At 43.2% G+C, this 20490-nt stretch overlaps 1 protein-coding gene across 1 annotated transcript in view; it reads right to left on the bottom strand.

The window, feature by feature from the left end:
* CNPY1 (canopy FGF signaling regulator 1) overlaps positions 1-16813 on the bottom strand; it is a 36543-nt gene extending 19730 nt beyond the window's left edge. The window contains exons 1-2 of the mRNA XM_027686838.1: positions 16798-16813; positions 10122-10216 (exon numbers count right to left, since the gene is read on the bottom strand). Coding sequence (XP_027542639.1) covers positions 10122-10216; positions 16798-16813 — 111 coding nt within the window. The remainder of the gene's footprint in view (positions 1-10121; positions 10217-16797) is intronic.
* Between the last annotated feature and the right edge of the window lie 3677 nt (positions 16814-20490).

Here is a 20490-nt window from a genome sequence, read left to right as displayed (position 1 = left end):
GTAGGGTTAAAAAAAAAATCTAGCTCAGAAGTCAGCCTGCAGATTTCTGCTGTGGAAGACAGAAAGCATGAGCTTCATTGAGCTTCACCTCTGCAGAGCCAGGTTTCACACGCCAAGGCTGTGAGAGATTTTACAGCTCCAGTGAGCAAACAACACTATACCTGATGACACAGAAGGTGATGTCTGTCGAGTTTTTTAAACACCAGAGTTTGATTCAGTCCTTTAGGGGAGCTCAAGCTGGGCAATATGGGAAGTTGGGGAGTGAAAGGTAGCCAGGAGAAAAAGAGAAGGCAGAGCAGAGATCTTACAGCATGAAACAGCAAATAACTTCATTGAGCATTGAGATCCGGGCAGTCCACATCTTGGGTATCTTGTTAGCAAATTCTAGAAATAAGGCAGCCATATATATAAAGGAACTAAAAAACCAGATCCAAACATATTATGTTACAGGTCTCTTCACACTGACTAGTCAATGCTATTCTGGATGAAGACTTTATTTTTATCGTGGCAACAGGTTTCTTTCCATATTCTTTGATCCTGCCTGTAGTATCCCAGTATCCAGTCCGTGGCAGAAATGGGGCCATAAAGCAGTTGCTGAGAGATGTGATAATGCCATCAAGTTGATGATCTCAGTCCTCATGGAGAGCTGTGCATTGCACTGGAATTACAAGCTATGGCCTGGAACAACAAGTGAAGAATTACAAGGAAGACTTGTGCTATGCCTATGGATTAGAGAATTAATTTTATTCTACCTGTCCAGTTTACCTTGGCTTTGGAACAAATGAAGTAGTATTGTGCAACAGGAAATACTGGAGTCTGGAAGCCCAGGATTGTAGTTTTACTTGTAACATCATAAACTATATATCCTTGCAATGAAGTGATGGGTCTATCTAAATTAAAAGCAAAATCTTTCCATTATTGAATACACATACAGTGCTTGCTGTATGGATGCTAAATATCTCTACTTGATTCAAACTTTTCACTAAAGGATCTAGTAAATGGGGACACTACATAAAATGCAAATATAACTTTTTTGTGGAAGGAGAAGGGGATGCTTGCCAGTACAGCTTTTCTGGAAAGTCTTCCAGCAGAGGATTAGGAACTGTGGATGGTATTTCCATAAGCCCTTGTTTTTGGCCTGACTATGACTCCCAGAGAAGCTGATGGTAAATCTGCCATTGTATCCAAGAGGAACAGACTTGAGACCGCGCTGAGCAAACTGAAGATCCCAGCCTTTGACTCAGGAGTGTAAATATTTTGCCTTTATAAGCAGAGATTAGTAAATTCAGGGATGTTATTCAAAATGCAGTTTGGTAGCTGCTTCACTGAGCAGGGTCCATAGACACTGAGCATACTTATCTCCCACGGTTTTAAAAACTGCTTCGTGCCATTAAGGAAGAGGGACATAAATCACAAAGGCAGCTGCAGTCAGTGTCGTGGTGGGTAATCTCAGCACAAAGGAGACGAATGCTTCGCAGACACATTATTCTCCTTGCACCCCTTATGATGATCCCCACCCCCAGGAAGGGTCTGTGGATGTAGGGATGGGTGCTAGGAAATGCCAATGCTGCTGCTGGCACAGGTGCTTGGTTCTGCACGGAAGCTGGTAGCATTGGTCTCTCATGTTGCTGATGTGCTGTTTTTAGAGGCAAAGGAAAAGAACTGTGGGGAAAAAGGTAAATCCCTGTTCATGTTCAAAGCCAGAAATATGGTTGTTTATAGAGAGAATTTAATCCACTCAGCAGAAAAGTGTCTGTCTGAGAAGGTATCCAATAAAGATGTTCAGATCTGCTTAAATGAGTTGGAGAGTGGATTTTCTGAGTTGTCTCTCCAACACAGGTAGCAAAGATAGGAGACAAGAGCAACATTTCTTACCTTGTAGCTATAGCAGAAGCCAGAGTGGTCATAAAAAAATTAGATATCCGCAGGCACTGTTATCCACAAAATGCCTCACTCAGTGTTTGAGGAAGAAATGGGATTTCAGGCTGACATTTCAGGTAGTCAGGAGAATGTGCTTCTGTTTCCCTAAAGCACTTCATTTGAGCAAATCAGTCTACAGATCTATACCAGCCTTCCTCTGTGTGTTCTACCTTGGCTAGGAAGCTCTTCTGCCTTATTACTGAAGGCTGGAATTTGGTAATTAATTGAAGAATTAAAAAAAAATTCTTGCTCTTGAAGAAAAAGAATTTTTTCCTGTTTATTTTGAGAGTTATCAAGCCCCTGTATCTAGCTTAAACATGCAATAATGGAACCCATCAAAGAATTCAATTCAGAGAAAGTCCCTGACTTGAAATTCGTGTGTGGAGACTCTCTCTGTAGCTGATAAACAGAAGTAGAGTCAGCTGGTAAAGTAAGATGCAGAACACTGTTGCAAGGTTGTAGTGTAAAACTTTGTGGGGGAAGAACAAAAAGTATTTATGTAACAGCAGTTTTATTACTTGGGGATTTTCCCAAACAAGCTGGTAACATCATGGCTTGCAGAATTGACGTTTCACAGAATTGACATTTTACTTAAATATTTTGCTCCTGCTGCAAGATCTGACCCTACAGTTACATTTAACCTGCCCAGAGTATTAGCTGAAGAGCAACCTTTCATGTCACACACTAGATTAAATCCTGTGCAGTGACTTCTCTGAGTGTCCAAGGCAGCATTAAAGAAGTCCATCCATCTCTGACAGACACTTGCCTCAATAAGTTTTTGTAACAGAAAACTTCTGTTGGGAAAAAAACCAAGAAGCCAAAGATTCAGAGCAAAGTCTTGAGAGAAATCATCAGAAAACCCATGTGACAGAAAGGGATGGACAGTAGCAGAGATTTGTGCTCTTTCTATCTTCTGTACAGTTTTGGAGAGCAGTGGAAAAGTGGCAAGACACTAATTTGAGAAACACCCTGTGCATATTTACTCTCATTCATCTTAGGTCTTGATAGATGCAGAGAAAGGCTGACAACAGTCCACTGAAACGACTTATATGAAATAGGATAGGTCCCTAACTTAATTTAATTTAATTGTTTTAAAGGAAGCCTCAGAGATAGCCACCCTTGGCAGCAGTGCATACTGGTAGAGTGCCTGAAAGAGGAAACAACTCCACCCAAAACTGAGAAGCTGATATATCTGAGCTAGACTGAGCTGTTCTTGTTCCTCTTAGTTTGCTTATGCCTGTGCCTTCAGACCTGCTGGCACTAACAGCCCAGGAGAGCTTGTCACCCTCAGACACGATTCAGAATCTTCACAGATCACTGTTTTGGCTGCTGGAGCCATCATTCATGGACTCATGAAGTCTTCTAATTATTCTGGAGGTAAACACTGTATTTTGAACTGGGACTTGAAATGGTAACCACAGCTGGCATCAATACCACAGATGTGTGTGTGTGGTCACCAAGTGTGATACTCCACAGAGACAGGGAAGCCTCTCCCAATGTGCTGGCAGAGAGCAAGAAAAATAGATGACAGGAGTTACTGTCCTCTTGTGGAAACATGAGATCAGAATCCATCATAGGTTTCCATGAAAAGTAGATTTCTTTTGCAGTGCAGCCACTTGTTTTCCTGTATGGTCATCACAATCTTCTGTCAAATTTCTGCTGAGGTGACACTTCTCATGCAGTCCTGTTTGTTTTCACTGCCACCTGCATTTACAGTGAGTTAAGGATCCTCCAGAAACAAGTACCCTGGTGCTTTCTCGAGCAGTCCTTTGAGTCAAAAACCTCGATTAAAAAGCATAACAGTCTCATTAATCCCTCTTCCTTAAAACCATGCCGTAGAAGGAGAAGAATTTGTCAGATCAAAGAGCAATGATCAGACATTGGGTAATGGGGAAAGCCACCCTCCAGATGCAGCGTGGAAGAACCACGTAAGGGGAATGTGAAAACCAGCCTCCTTTGGGAACAGAGTCAGACATGGAGCCCTGCTCTGCTGGTTCCTGGTGACACGGCTGGAAATTGGACAGAAGAAGGATTGTACTGCCATGACCCAAAGCAGATGAAAAGGGATTTCATTCACACCCTGGTATTTCCATGCCCTGGCTTAAAAATGCAATGTTAGAGCACAGGAATAACAAAGTGGTGTTACATAACTCCAGAGAGTAAAGTTTCTGGACAACATTCAGTGACATTCTTCTGAGTAAAATTACAAGTAGCCATCTCCCTCCGTGCTGGAAAAAGCCCTTGCCCCAGTCATTGCTGTGATACAGGGTAGAGCTGAGGTGCTGGGACCAAGCTCTGCATCTCACATTACACCCTGCCCTTGGCCTGGTCACCCACAGTCGAGTGGTTCTTTATCCTCTTGCCATTCAAGGACTCCAGACATTTCCATATGGTTTGTACTCCTGCCAATACCATAACTCAATTTTTTTTCTTATGTCTTAATAATCTGAGCTTTTTCTCTATGACTTTCTGCCTCTGAAAGAATTCCCTCCATGTCCCAGAACTAGTGCCTGGCCAGAGACACCAGTGATGGCCGGCCATCTCCTGTCTTCTTCACTGCACTTCACCCTGTGTACCAGTAGTAATATTTTTCCTTCTGGATGGATGACACTCCTGAGATTTGTCCCCATCAGCCCCCATCAGGAGGGGTAGATTGAAATTCTTCCCAAAATAGTTCTAGGGGCTACTTGTGTCCCTCATCTCCAAGACACTGAGCTTATTCTTCCTCCAAACTCATATGGGCCCTCCTCAAGACAAGACCTGAAGTATCCCTGGGGGTTTGGACGTGGGGAAAGGATGGGAGGGGATAGGGAAGTGATAGGGAAGCTGGAATGGGGTGGTGGGGTTTGCCTTGGGAGCAAATTCTTGTTGTTTTTTTTTTCTTTTGTTCCATGCAGAAAAAGCAAACCCAAGCACCCCAGCCCATTCTGTGTTATGGGACCCAGCCCAGCAGGCCAGCTTGGCTTGCCTGCTATAAGGAGAGCATCAGCTATATGTAGAATCACTGAATCATAAAATTATAGAATGGTTTGGGTTAAAAGGGACCTTCAAGATCATCTAATTCCACCACCCCTGCCATGGGCAGGGATACCTATATATAAAGATACTTCCTTTTATCTCTGCCCAACAGTCCCATTTCCCCATGAAACCTGCAGAGGAGGCAGTCCCAGTGTACACATTCATGATAAAAGCTCTGTTGAACAGAGAATCACCTCAAAATGTAAGTGCTGCTCTGGCACATGCCTTGTGCTTGGTAAAACCTTGAGTTTAGACATTTGAGGCACCTTGAAGTTTTGTGGATGGAAATCCTGGCCAAGCCACCTACCACCCACCTCTGTGGGGTTTGTATGATGGCTAGGGGATTTGCCTCCAGGTTTTGATAGTGATTTGCTTGAGGGATGAAGTGTCATGCAGGTAAATACAGTGGAAGTATTTTTCTTTTACTGTAGGGAGGCTGCAGAGGACAGGGGAACCTGGTCCTGCCTTCAAACTCTCCAGAGGCTGCTGCAACCACTGGTTCTTTGGCACAGCAAAGGCACTGCAGTGTCACTGTTGTTTTAGAGAAATAATGGCTACAAACCCCGTTGGTCAATTGGCAGAAATGTGAAAGGGAAGCTTGGATTTTAAAACCCCAATTTGTCAAATCTGAGATGGAATTGCAGATATGCCTAAATTCCCCTTAGCTCCCTCACTCTGAAAGGTATGAGTCGTGTTGCCTTCAGCCTGCTGGAAAAGCAAGGGGAAAAGGCATCCCTGAGCAAAGTTCTTTCCCTGAAATATGTTTATCCTTGCTCTCAGCTGATGATCACAGTATCTCCCTCTCTGACACCACCATCACCACGACATGTGCACATACAGATGATGCTGCTGAGACGTGTGTGGGATTGACTTTAACCCTCTGTGTAACCAAAGGGGGTGAGTGAGTCTTATTCAGCCTTGACATGGCTTTTCCTCACCAGCCTGGCCAGGGTGCCACGGCAAGGTTTATACTCTCAGTCTTTCTTCATATGATAAACCTCCTCTAGATGACTTGTTTTTTAACCTCCTTTGACATTTAGGGCTGGTCTAGGGCTGGGATTTAATTCAAATTGTTTGAGGATGTGAATTTAGAGAGGAATAATTATTCTTGATTAACTCCCCATGTGGACAGTCTTCTTCCAAAATAAATGTGCTTTCTTTCAAATGGATTTAACTGACTCCAAGAAAACCAGTAGGTTGTTTTCTCTAAGAAAAAAAGGGTAGATACAAAATGAATAATACCTTTTTCCTCTTCAATTTGTTGAAAAATGCAAGAATTTTGAATGTTATGCAAGTTTTAACTGAAAATTGCTGTATGTTATTACGTATAATTTGCACCTCTGATAAACTTGCACGCTGTTAAAATTATTGTTCCATGAAAATAATTACACAGCAGCCAACATAATTAGACAAGCAGCACAAAATCAGAGGCAGAAAGGTAGGATGAGACTGTGACTGAGAGGGTTGTTTATAGGGAGGTTGCTCTGAGGTGTATTTTATTCTATCCACACACTCACACACATCCTGATTTGCTGAAACCAAAACTGATTACAGAATGTAACAAGCCTCAGAAAAAAACTTGACCAAAAAAAAGCTTCTCTGCTTTAGGATGGATTTTCTATTCCAAAAAGAGCAAGAAAAACCAGGGGTCCCAGAACAATCAATACTCTGCTGTGGGAAATCAGAGATTGGGATGCCAAAAAATGTCCAGCAACCCCAGTGGTGGAGGCTGTGATGCTGCTGATACCTGTGGTACCCAGAAGGGAGAGCTGGTTAGGCAGGGCTCTGACTGCCAAGTGTCACAGATGAGCTCAGGTACTGATCTTGTATCATCCATATCATTGAACTGATCTCATCCCAAATATCACTATTTAAGAGTATTTTATAGGGACAGGGCAGGATGCAGTGAGCAATTTAGGGTGAAGAATATTTAGTATGAATCCAGACACAGCTCATATCATACCCTTGACAACAGGGCAGGGGTCTGGTCCTTGCCTTGTTGGTTACTAGGACAGACCTGCCCTTATAACCTGTTCTTTCTAAATATGTGCCCTGTCTAGGTGGCAATCCAGCCTTGCACAGGAATGTCCTCCTGGAACTAAAAAATCCTACCCCTGTGAAATTGTCATCAGAGCTGGTTCATGTGATCCTTACAAAAAACTGTCACCAACAGCAAATCAGTGTTTTCTGAATTAAAACAAGAGAGAAAAAAAAAAGCGCTACCTAAAATATTTAAAACTCTTGTGTGAATCAGTAGATGGGAAACCTTGTTCTGGGTCTTCCCAGATAGGAGGAGCTACCACTACTGGCCAACTGGAAAACACAAACCACAAGTTTTCTTAGCTTCCTTTTTTTTTTACCCAGTAGCAGTTTGCAGTGAAGCAGTGAGAGCCAGCAGCCCCTGGATCCCAGCTCTGATTTTGGGAACACACAGGAGCATACTGGGATCGTGATAATACAGAGGTCTACAGGACAGCTCAAGTGCAGAAAGATATGCAGAGCTCTGCAGAAACAGAGACTTGAACTGAAACTTCGGCAATCATACCAAGAGAAGGAGAAATCTTAAAGCTCTCAAAGAAGGTTTTTTCTTTGCTTTTCTGGCATTGCTCTCAGTATTGGGTTTCCCTGACCCTTCTTTGCCAAGATGGAGGAGCAATCAATAAACAGGAAACAATTATGCCACTCTTTTCAACGCAGAAAAGAAATCCTATATCCACATTTATCCACTTTCTCTGTTCACTTCAAGGTACATTATGAACCCTTAGTCACTCATACCAAGGCAGACCTTTCCCATCTTCCTGAAGAACAATATCCTAATGAAATGCATCCTTGTCATTGCCCAGCCATCGGGCCAAAACAGATCATGGTCAGTTAAGCTTCACTGCACATCTCACCACCATGGTCACCAGGTCCAGAACGAGCAGCAGCAATTGCACCACTTCTCTAGTCCACACACACCCAGCTTGTGGTGGCAGGGAAGGCACAGGCCTTACTGTGGGATGGAAATTGGATGTGGCAAATGCAAACATCTGAACTCAGGAGCTCAGGAAGGGTCTCCAGTGCCACACTTTAGATGTGGCACTAGTAATTTTGGGGACTTTCAGTGGAGCTTGGGCTTTCTGGGGCCTGAGCCATTCTGAAAATAGGACTTGAGGATTCTTTTGTACATTTTAGTCAAGGTGAATTTATACTGAAGTCTAAATCCACAGTTAATTACAATGAAGTATAAATGGTTCTGAAGGATTAGGGATGAGCTTTTGAAGGAGACCTCTGAATTTTAAGTAATCAATTCTCATTGAAAGTCACAGGGTTTGGGCATCTAACTCCCTTGTTCACTTTTGAAGATCCAAACTGAGGTCTAAAACTCATTCTGTCAACAAGCCAACAATATTTCTTTCCTGGGAAAGCAGTCTTCCAATATCCAAAAATTAAGACAATAGAGAGCCACATTTTTTGTTTTATTCTCCCAGGTTAATATTGAAACAATATAGAAATCGTGAAAAATAAACGACAGCAATTTAGATATTTAGTTTTCAAATCAGTTGACAGGCATAGCAAGGAAATGTTTTTACCTCTGAAGAAATAAATGTAATAAAATACTGTTTAAATAATGTTTAAGAGATGTGATGAAAGACGGGTTCATGAACCCTCTGTTATGTTAACAATTAGCAGTGCAGGACATGGATTTTGTTTAAGAAATGTGTACTGCTAATGCTGGGGTCAACATATGAATAAACAAGAATGGCAGCATGTACTAGAGCCAGGCTCTATTAATGTGTGCCTGGTTATCTGTGTTGCTTTACTTATCATACCAAGATCTGCTGCAGTCAGGTCCTGTGTGTCCCTGTGTCCACAGGCAGGTATGGGCAGTCATTCATACTCTGGTCCACATCAACACATCATGGGGGTTGGAATAGGTGATCTTTAAGGTCCCTTCAGCTCCAAACCATTCTATAATTTGTGTGTGCTGAAATTATTTTCTTGCTCAAAGTGAGGAAGGGACACATATCAATCCAGTACTGAGGTCTATGCTGACACACACTGCTAGAGGCAGCAAAGTCCATGGGCTGGGGCACTGACCTGGGATCACCCCAGGAGCTTGTTCTGCTATAGACTAACCATGGAATGCCAGCCAAGCCTCTGTGCTCTCCTCTCCCTTTCTCTCAGTTGTTAATCTTATTTAACATAAGCCTGTCTCTTGCTGATGGCAACAACTGTACCCCAAGCCTGAAGCTCTCACTGACAATGAAGATAAACTTCTTGGAGCTGGACTTCAGAAGACAGACATCTTGGACAGCTTCCAGTTCATCTCACCCCCAGTTGCAGCCTGTTTCCAGGCATATCCTTGGACAGCTTGCTCCTCAATCCTTCTCAGTGATAGCTTGGGAATAGACATGTAAAGCCAGGCCTAAGAAGCATCATCATGAGAAGGCCACTGCCATTTACAAAGAAGCAGCTTTCACCTTCATTATGCTTTAAATACTCTCTTAAGCCTTTTAATTTACAGACAGTGATGATGGAAAAGTCCGTTATCTGAGTCAACAACAATTCCCTTAAATATTTTCTAAATGACCCAAGTCACCAGACATTTCCAGGGGTTTTTCTATTTACATGGATCTGGTGTGATCTCTATTTTTTATGCTGCAAAACACATAGAGTAAGCCAAGCTCTGCTCCTGGGTGTTGGCAACGTGATGGCTTGTTCCAGCTAAATGTTGGCCACCCTCAGTTCCCACCACGGGCAATGGAATTTGAGGATATTCAGCACCCACAGGAAGCCCATGGACATCAATGGACATTACCTGGACCTCCAGTGCAATGCCTGATTAGATAACAGACAGTCTCTAGTCAGAGTGTATATTCTCTCTCTTTCATTCTTCCTTTTTCTTTCTCTGTCTTAATAATGTGTGTAGCTCTGATTTATTTTTTATCAAGATTAACAATGGAACAATACTGCTTCAAATATTAAAAAGGCAAAGAAATGTAGGTACTGAAAAGGAAGGAAAATACCTCAATTTCAAGCCTAAAGATTACTTTGGGTCCCAGAGGAAGCAGAAGCAATTTAGTGGCTGATACCCTTAGCAAGAAAAAAGGTTGTAAGATTAAGACCAACTGCTGTTTGGATAAGTGGTTGGTAATTGCACATATCAGCAATTATGTGCTGTCATATCATTTTTCTGCTACCTTACTCCTCTCTTGTGTCCCGTCAGGGTTTACTTGGAATGACCCCTCATCTATGGTCCTCTTTGGATTCACCTTCTTAATGTCATACAACAGTGCTTCGCAAGTTCAAAGAAAAAAGAAGTCATTATTACAGGAGGTGCCTGGTGGAGGTGCTCCTCTTCACAGATGTAGCTAGAGGCTACTGCTGTAATAAGCAGGCTTCCAGGGAGAGAAATAAAGAAAGGCCTCCTGAACCTGCAAAAACCCTCTTTGTCCTCCAGCCTCGCAGGGGGAGAAGGGTGTGTGTGGGGAGGGGAGTTTTAGTGGGGAGAGGTTTGAGTGGGGTGGGAGAGGATTGTCTCTGTGCATGGTTCAGATGCCATCCCGCCCCAGATGGTGCAGCACCTGGCTCCAGGTCACACTGTGGGGACTCAACAGGAGCTGAGTATGCTGGGTCTTGCCTGGTCAGGAAAGTACAGGTTATATTGAATCCTCTTCAAATGAAAAGGGGGAGCTTCAGTTCCCTACATGTAGGCTGCTTATAACTCCTGCCCCATCCGGGGACATTTTGGGGGGTAACAGTGGCCTGCCCTTGAGCTGAGCAGTGGGACCCACTTCTGCAGCTTGTCAGAGCCTTTGCATCACTCAGAAAGGCGAACACCATCAGAAACACCTTTTTCCTCACAAAAGTAACTGATTCCTCAGTAAAGTGTCAAAAGATAACACAGTCTGTTCCAGCTAAACTCATCTGTTCGTTGCCTGAGGGAAGCCTCCAGCTTATATGGCACTGGGTGCTCCCATGGAGCAGAAAATATTTAGCTCACTAATCAGATCCAGGCAGGAGGTGTAACAGGCTGCCTGCAGTGTGCCTATGGTACATCTAGAGAGGACAGGCACAGCTGGCCTTCAGGTGTCCCAGGACTGACCTGCAGTGATGCCTCCAAGGTCAGTGACTTTATAGGGATGTAAAGGAGAGCAGGGCTTGACATGGGGATCCCACCACACAGGCAGAGTCCTGTCTCTGCAAGGGCCACCAAGATGAGAAGCCCTGGGAAGGACCAGCAAACCTCTGTGTCACGCTGTGGGAGATGCCAAACCGCAGTCAAATGCAGGAGTCTTAGCAGTGATAGCAAGGTGCAACCTCACAGCTCGTGGAAGAGCTAATACCCTTTGAAAAGCAGATAAAAGATTCATCAGCACAGATGAAGATATGAGGGCCTGGGCTTAGACAGCCTGTAGTTCCTGCCAAGAAATTGTGTGGAAGGTAGAAATGAATTTAAAAGGTTGAGTGGGGGCCAGCAAGTCAATAACTGAATAATCCCACCCAGATAGGAAACCAAAGCATAAACAAGAGTCTCCACGTACTGACAAGTTAGCACTGGTTGCACTCTGGAAAGGATCCTAAAATAACAGAGATTCCTGGAGACAGAATAAACACATCTCTCAGTTGTCATCCTGAGCAGAGGGTAATTGCCTAGATGTCTGATTGACTCACTGCTAGAACTAAATATGTACTTCTCTGACATGCTGTCACCTCCTTCGCTGTACGTCTGAGATTTTTCAGTAAAGCACATCAGGAATCAAAGCAAATGTCCACAAGGAAAGATGCATCTCGACCTTGAACTTTAATCGCTGGCAAAGGGCTGAAAATATATTTAAAAAGAAGTAAAGTTTCTGCATTCCTGAGAGTGACATTTAATCTCAAAATTCCCTGGGGGCTCGTGCACATATGACCCAACCCCCCAGCAGAGGAACATGGAACTGCAGTCTGAGGGCTGGGAGTTGGCATGTGGCTTCCTGAGCTCGCCAGTCACACCAGGACATGGTCCTCAGCTTCCCATCTGATCCCCATTCCTTTCCAGCAGTTTCCTTCAAGGTTTCCTTCAAGGTCTCATCCCAGTTTGCACTGCTGTAAGATATAGAGTTCCTAAGTTAATCTTCCTTCTAGTTTTAGCAGGTCTTTTACCCCTAACCTGAGTGTTTAATGCCTTCTCAAAGCCACTACAAGGCTCTTGGTTAGCGATTCCTGTCAAGTGCTGAGTAGTCCTGTTTACCCTGTTCATGCTTTGCTCCCCTCCTCAGAGCTAGTTCCAGTTTCAGCTATGTTAAACTTTTATTTACAGAAATGTTAGAGAATCTACTCAGAAGCCTTAACTCTGTAACATTAATACGAATTTTCAATAAGTCTCAGAAGTTGCAGGGGGCTGGACAACTGTCAGCATAATACTGATTTTCAAATTAAAGTGATCTGGCCAAATCCTAGGCTGGTCCAGCTTCTGGGAAGGACGATGTGCTGGTTTAGAGTTCAGTTCATAATAGATAGAAAAAATACTATACTAAATGCAATATAATGTGAATTCATTAAAGGTAATTGTTTGTTAACTTGATGTTATACTCTAACATGTAAGAGACTTGTATAAAATAGTTTACTCCATACTCTCTGGCAGTTTGGTACTGAACTCTACCAAGATTAACCTGGCATATCATATGTGAAAGAAAAGTATTTATACAACAGGTCTTTAAAGGTAACTGTAAGAGTAATTGAAGATAATTCTGAAAGAGTCCTGGTTCTAAGTCCTTGGTCTTTCATTCTATGCATTTGGAGAAAAAAATAAGGTCATCATCAGAAGGCACAGACATTTGATGTGTGATCAAATGGGGCCCTGAGCAATCTGATCTAGTGGGTGGTATCCCTGCCCATGACAGGGGAGTTAGAACCAGATAATCTTTTAGGTCTCTTCCAACACAAACCATTCTATGACTAACAGCAAAAGGATAACCATGGATGTGGGGTAATCTGCCTCACCTGGTCAGCTGTCCATGGGTAATTGATGTGGTTGGACACCAAGTAACTCCTCACCAAATGAGGAATGTGTGCAAGCTTCCATGCAGGCTGCAATGGAACCAGGCAAAAGCAAGTGTGCAAAATGGATAATGCAAAACCTGCGGAACATCTGCGAGTGGCAGGGGGGAGAAAGGTCACATCACCTCACAAGGCAGGTCTGCTACAGTCCCTGCTTCAAAACTGCCTCCAGGAGGGCAGCCCAGCACTACCACCAGGTGATGGAGCAGGAGGGGCTCTGAGAAGCTCTGCAAAGAAACCAAGAATCATGGCATGGGGTGAGTGGAAGGACAGCTTCTTTTTTTCCCCCCATAGAAGGGACACTGGAGGCAGAGAAGGGATTAGTAATGTGGCAAGGCAGAGGAAACCATGCACCTCAAGTCCTAGTTGGTGATCCAAGAAAAAAACTGTCTTCTGGATCTCCCCGTATTTGAGAATTCACTCTGGAGTGAGCTGAATTCCAGGTCAGAGTGAGGTTGTGAGGCTGGTTTGCAAACTCATCCCTTCCCCTTGCCTCCAGTCTGTGAAGGAAAAAAGCATTTTCTAACAGAAACTCCAATGGAGCTATCACTTTGTGAACACTGCAAATATATATGTATGAAACAACTTGTCTAATATATGTTCAAGATAAAAATTTGAGATGTCATAGAATTTTATCTGAAAAAAACAGGCATTCATGTACAAGAGGATAACTTCAAACAGATCTACCCATCTATTCAACTCTGAGCTTTAGGCAGATAGAGAAATCAAGCAGAAGCAAAAGCAGGCAGACACATGTAAAATGATTTCTGCAGGCAGAGCAAGACATTCCCACAAGTACTGTTAAACTGAGTTTTGAAGGGAAGAGTGGCAATCACCCAGCCTGTGACTCCTGCCCTCACACACACGGCCCCAGGAGCAAAGGGATGCACTCAGCTGAGACAGGTAGACATGCCCCAGAGGACTGGGGTGGCCCACATCTTCACTGCAGCCAGCCCGTTTTGCCCAGGATGACCTGCTCATCTTTTCTTTTAATTTAGGAATAATGTTACAACAACCCAGGGCAAATGGGGTTAGGAAGGCGCACAGAACAGACTGGAGGAGTCCAGCCCAAGACAAGGTGCTCTGTCAGTGCTGCCTTGGTCTGATTTCATATCAGCAATGACTGGAAATAAGCCCAGTGATTTAAAAACAGTATAAATGAGTCCTAGTTTGGGCTTACCTTACATCAACTTCCCTTGCTCTCCCAAATGGCATTTGTCATCAAGATAAACCTTCTCTCACAGAGACTGCAAGGCCAGAAGGCTCTCTCCATTCATTTACATATTAAAACTCAGCAGATGATGAAGAAGCAATTACTGGACACAGGAATAGTAGTTCTCTTAGCTATACTTATTAATTTTCTTTTTTTCTCAATGAAGTCTATGCTCAACAAAAAGGTGACTGTTTGTATACAGCACACTAAGTGATTTAACACTGTCAAAATGAAGGAGGAAATGCAACGTGAAGGAAATGTGTGGCACTTCACAAGCAAAGAGCCCCATCATTTCAGCTGGGCTGTGTCTGCCACTCTGTCAGAGGAGAGGTTTGTGCACAGAGCCAAGTGCTGAGCAACACCTTGAGGTAGTGCTCAAGTGGAGGTTGCTGCTCCCCTGCCCTGGGCAAAGACAAGTTCAGCTCTGGCCCAGCAGCCAGGTTGGCTGTTCCAGCTTTATCTTCATGATTGCTAATGGGATGGGTGCTCTCTTTCACCCAGACCATCTGTACAGATGATGGATCCTGAAGATGATATTTTTAACTCTCATTTTCCCTTCCAGTGCATTTGGATTTATTTTTTTCTCTCCTACGTTGTTTCAACATTACTTCATTCAACTACAGGGAGTATCAGAAAATATTACCTTAGCTTGAGAATAGATTTGCTCTCAAGTGACACCTTGCAATACTACTGATTTATACCCTTTTCCTGCATTGATCTGTTGGGAGATTTCATCATCTATATCTGACATAAACACTGTATTATTCTGTATTGCATTATACCCTAGAAATCCAGTCAAATCCCTTTGCTCCTCAAATTAAAGCAATATGCATTACGGTGTCCTGATTTCCTTCTATTCTTGCATTTGCATTTTTGTATCATGCTCTAGATTACTCATGTATATTTTGGCATAAGCATCTCCCTATTCATTTAAGAATATTGCCTTTAATCTTCGTTATACCTTGAAGCATACAAAACCCTGGCCCCAAAGGACACATGGAGACACTTAGTTCCCACAGTGGCTGAATTTCTGTGGAAGTTATTTAAAGCAAATGTGTTGGTCAGAAGCCCAAGCCTTGTTCCAGGGCAATCCCATGGACACCCACAGCGTGGCCCTGGTGTCACTGCTCCACACAGCCTGTGAGGTTCGTCTACCGCACTGCAGATCCCCATGTTTTTGGGAAGGGACTTCTCTTCCTCCCACAGTGGTGCAGACTGCAGCCCTGCAGCCTAAAGATTTTAGTTGTGTGGCTGTGCTGGGATGCCTGAACTCCTCAGTAGTTTAAGCATGGAGTTCATTTGCCTGCAAGAGGCTTTTTGATGACAGATAAAGAGTAGCAGCTGTAGGTTGTACCTTTGCTGCAAGAGATCAGCTGGGTTCGTTGCATTGTTTTTATCCACCTTAAGCATCTTCTGACCATCAAAATGATCTTTTATTGTATTTCTTACCAAATATAATTCTATAAGAGAAAATCTAATAATATATGACATAGTTTGGTAGTTTGGGTGGGGCTAGGATCTTTTTTGGGTCTGCATTACTTTTCGTATTTGTTCTGTGCTAGGACTCCATGTAGGTCAAATGTTTGCCCCAATCTAATGGTTATACTGGAAATGTATTCAGTCAAACAGAGCCCTGAGTTCAGTAAAACTACCCGACATACATGAAAAGTCAGGATATTCCTTGAAAGAGGAGCTTCTGACTTTTCTGAGGTAGTATACAGCCATGTTGGTTCAGAGTTGCTGTTTGATAATCTACCAGTCTAGATAACCTGGTATATTCTTTATTACAGACTTTCCTGGACTATTAAACCCCCCAGAATGTGGTCTGAAGTAAAGCTTGTATAAAAGATGTCTGTAATTTAGGAACAGGTAATTCTTTCCATAGGGAGGGAGACCCAGGTTTTACTCCAGGTCATATTCAAAGTGACCCTTTTATTGTCTTCTCTTATTTTGAAACATCCGCTCTAAGATATCTGAGATCTGGCTTAAAGATCTGAGCACAAAAGACTCTGCAGGCAATCAGAGCCAAGGTGCACAGAGACACCAAAAATGCCCATTCAGTCGGGCTCAGGGCAGGCTCCCAAGAAGCATCTTGAAAGCTGCAGTCCTTTACAAAGAGCAGCAAGAAACCCACAATGCCAAGGAAGATCCAGTGGCATGTGCAAGCCATGACCCACCACAGTGAGCGCATGCAATGTGGCCTATGGGTCCAATATCAGCAAAAAGAAAGGAATATTGACCACAGTGCTCGGAAAGGAGGAGCCTTAGTATAAGGAAAAGCAGAGGTTGAAGATAGTTTGACAAGAAAATCACTGTCATCTGGAGTCATATGGAAAATGTGTCTGCAGCTTCCACATCAGCGCGGGAAACTTGTTTCTCCACCCATATTTAGGTCATGCCCTCATGAAGAGCCACTAATCAGTCCAGCATTGCTTCAGTCACAGTCAGTGATGGAAAACTTTCCTTGAGGACAGTTCAGCATCATGTCCGTAAGGACACCATGTCCTGAAATCTCCCACAAAATGCCTCTCCCTGGCCTGTTCACATACAAGGGATAAAAGATGCTACTACTGCTGAAAATTAACAAAGTTGTATATTCAACTCAAGCAGAAGAAACCTACCTCTGCTAATGTCCATGGGGTAAGGAACAAAAAGAACAGACAAAAAGAAGAGGGCAACAAAACCAGTTACTTTGTGCCTACAAGAGCAAGCAAAACACCACTGCATATTCATTAAAATTTGTTCGAAAGTTCAGAAAATTCCCTCCAGAAATATAATGGGTGATAATTCAATTTATTTATGTTTTTAAGGCATGAAGACTAGCTTTTATTTCCCTCAACCGCGCCTCTATTATTATTAATCTACTTATCTCCTAAAAAGATCATCTAAACTACACTTCTATGGGGAATGTGATCTTTGGCCATGTAGGGCTTTGTAATTATCCAGTTCTGAATGAACTTGTTGTTAAAACATTTTTTAAGTCTAATGAAAACATTAGATCAATTCCTTGCAGTGATAGTTGTCATTAAATCAATAGTGTGTGTAAGACCATTATACTGATATTTGACATGAACTGCCAAAGGTCTGCTAACAATGAAACCATACTGAAGTGTGTCCTCTGCTAAGCATATTTTATGCAAGATAAAAATCTGTTAAGTCTACAGTAACTGAAACTTTTCTTCTTTAACTAAAATAAACAGATATGTGAAATGTTGCTGTAAATCACACTAGGACCACCATGATCACATAGGTTTTGGAGCTGGTCCTTTTATCACACCTTTATCACAGCTGTGCTTTCAAATCAGTTAGAAAAGCTTTTTTTGATTGTTTATCTGTGTGGCTTAAAAAGCACAGGCGGAGATTTCATAATAAAGCTCTGCTGAGCAGGGAGGACCTAATCCTACCCCCTCCAAAAGCAACAGCACTGTGACCAACTTCAGTGAAAGTCAGACTACTCCTCAAGTCCCCGGTAAAGGGACTCAAGGAACAGCCTTCTAACTGTCTTCCCAAGGAGGAATAGCATCTCTGCATCACAGTGGAGCTGCTTGCAGGGGCAATAAACACAACCAGCCCCATTAACACATGGAGAGGAGCAGTTTGTTTGTATATGCCATTATATTGCAAATGGGAAAGACAATTGAAAAACCTCTGGCTCTGTGTTCTTTAAACATTCTTCCAGTGGCCTACAAACTCATTTTCCCCTCCTACCAGGAGTGCTTCAGAAACAGCATCAATGCAATCCTGTGAGACTGTGATGTCTGATATAACGTTATGGGACTCTTATCATGAGACAAATACAAAACTTGAGAAAATGGCTAACTGATAGAAAGACTGAAGACCTCTCAGCTTTTTGTTTCTTGAGATTTATAAACCTAACAATTTTTTACTAGTAGTAGGTAACATTTGCTCACAGGCAAAGGAGGTGTGAGTACACAAGTTTAGGGGGAAATAATGGTCAGTGGTAGACACTGACAATTTTCTGGCTGAAAAGTGAAAATTCTAACTAATTAATTTCAAACATATTAAAGATTTACTATGAAGTGGGCAGAGTACTACTGAATCAATCTTACGAAATTTGGTCCTTAGAAAAGGCATTTTTTCCCAAACAAACAAAATCATTGGTATGGGAAAAAACCCCAACCACCCGAAACATTCTCCGAGGCTTTGGTTTCTGTAATTTTTGCAGCAGAAAATCCCAACCAGCGCCGAAGTTGAGCGAGCCCCGAGCAGAGACAGGTCCTGCCCTGCCCTGTGCGATGGCTCCCACTAATGGCAGCAAGGGAAAGCTCGGTCACTCCCAGCACAGCAGAGACACAGAACCCTCTGCAAAATGTTCTTCAACTCTCTTTGGTGTTTGGTTTTAAATGCCTAAAAATACAGTTGCCAACTAGATTTTCATTAATTTTTTCAATACTCAGAATATGAGCGTGACAGAGAATATTAGTCTTCTTGGATGGGTTTTATCTCACCATCAGACATCTGCAATGTAGACTTCCGGAAACACATCCTCTTTGTAACCAGGGAAGCAAGATCCAGAGTGTGATTCCCATTGAAGACTTGACCTATTTCAGACATGGGATGAGTCGTGAACTGGATTTCCCTACCAGCTTCTGCCTTGACAGTACATGTTGCTGGGGTAATTGGTCCAGACGTGATGGAGTCCCAGCGTGACTGCAATGAGACATGACACAGACAGCACAGTCCTTGTGCTCATCTAGTGAGGATGACAGTGATCAAAATGAGGATATTACGTAATACTCTACTCTAGGGAGCCTGAATCATGGGATCAGTGCTGTCGGATAGAGGTTCTTGTTTATGGTTGAGGAGAATTTCAACCCCTTTATCATGGGGTCTTGGGATTTTGGTCAAGTCTATGCTCCAGTTCTGTTACAAGGAGGGAAAGTCCAAAAAACTCAGGTGAGGACTGGTAACCATGGAAGGAGATGGAGAAATATGTTTGTTTTACATTTTGGTTTTGAGAACAACAGAGATTCTCAAAACAGCTGAGTAATTTTTCATTGGTAACACCACAGAGAGATCTCCCAGCAATCAGATGCAGAGACCAGGTGCAGACTGACTGTCCTTGGGTCCCACTTCTAAATCTCAGATACATTTTTATAAGGTCTCTGACTTAAGGAATAAACATGAGAGGATTACAGCTAATCAGATAAGTATGTCTTTATTTAACTGTAACACCAAAAATTAAGCTTGCAGTATGTTCTTAAGAGATAGAGTCTTCAATCTAATTCAAAGATTTTTTGGAAAGATTTTTTTTCCTTTTAATTAAATTGTGTTGATTTTATTTGACATTTGATTTCAAGTGAGCTGCCAGTGTTTCTCCTTCACTGTCTGCCTCAAATCCATGTGTAACATGTCACAGTCAAAAGTCCACACCGTTTCTCCTGAAGGCTGCTATATTTTAGGTTCTCTGTGGGTCATATAGATCAGCCCAGGTACAGATCAGCCACCTGAACACTTCACACAGAAGACCTGGATTTCTGTCCAGTGCAGAAGAGCACTGTGCAGATAGCACAGGATGCATTTGGCATATGTATATGCAGGGAAAGTAAACCTGCTGGCACAGGATAGGCTTTCCTCGCACCAAGGATCAAGTTATGCTGGGATAAGCAAAATAGCAAATACCCTGCAAATACCCAGGAAGATATTTTGAATAGCTTGTTGGGTGCTTGCCAGACTAGCACCCAACAGGTACAGCCAATAGTGGAGGTGAAGTAATGTTGCTTCTTTTCAGCGGCTTGTCCAAATCTAATGTATCTTGTATTCCAGCTCCATGGATGAAGTCTCAGCCTGAGGTTTTAGCCTGAGTCAGTCCTCTGGTCTGGCCCCAGTCACACACTCACCATGGTTGCACAGTGTTGGAGCTGGCAAGGACAGAGCTTCCACTCTTGATGGCAGTGCTCCTTGCAGGACCGCAGTGGTGGCCTTTGGGGACCTGCTTGTGTTCAAAACCACACACATAACTGCAGAGCCCAAGAAGGAACTTACAGAGATGCTCCATCAGCAGCAAAAGGAAGACCAGAGAAAATGTGGGGCTGCTGCTGAATCAGATCGGTGTCCTGGTAATGGGAGGCACAGGAAGGTGGAATTACAGAGAGCAGCTCTGCTGAGAAGGACTTGAGAGTGTTGGTGGGTGACAAGCTGACAATGAGCCAGCAGCGTGCCCTGGGGCCAGGAGGGCCAATGCGATCCTGGGGTGTATCAGGAAGCAGTGGCCAGCAGGTCGAGGGAGGTGATCCTGCCCCTCTACTCAGCCCTAGTGAGGGCACATCTGGAGTGCTGTGTCCAGTTCTGGC

Source organism: Neopelma chrysocephalum, unplaced genomic scaffold (genome assembly GCF_003984885.1).
Source record: "Neopelma chrysocephalum unplaced genomic scaffold, ASM398488v2 Primary Assembly neopelma1_72, whole genome shotgun sequence".
NCBI lineage: Eukaryota > Metazoa > Chordata > Aves > Passeriformes > Pipridae > Neopelma > Neopelma chrysocephalum.
The sequence above is the reverse complement of the archived record's forward strand: the minus strand, read 5'-3'. Positions and strand labels throughout refer to the sequence as shown.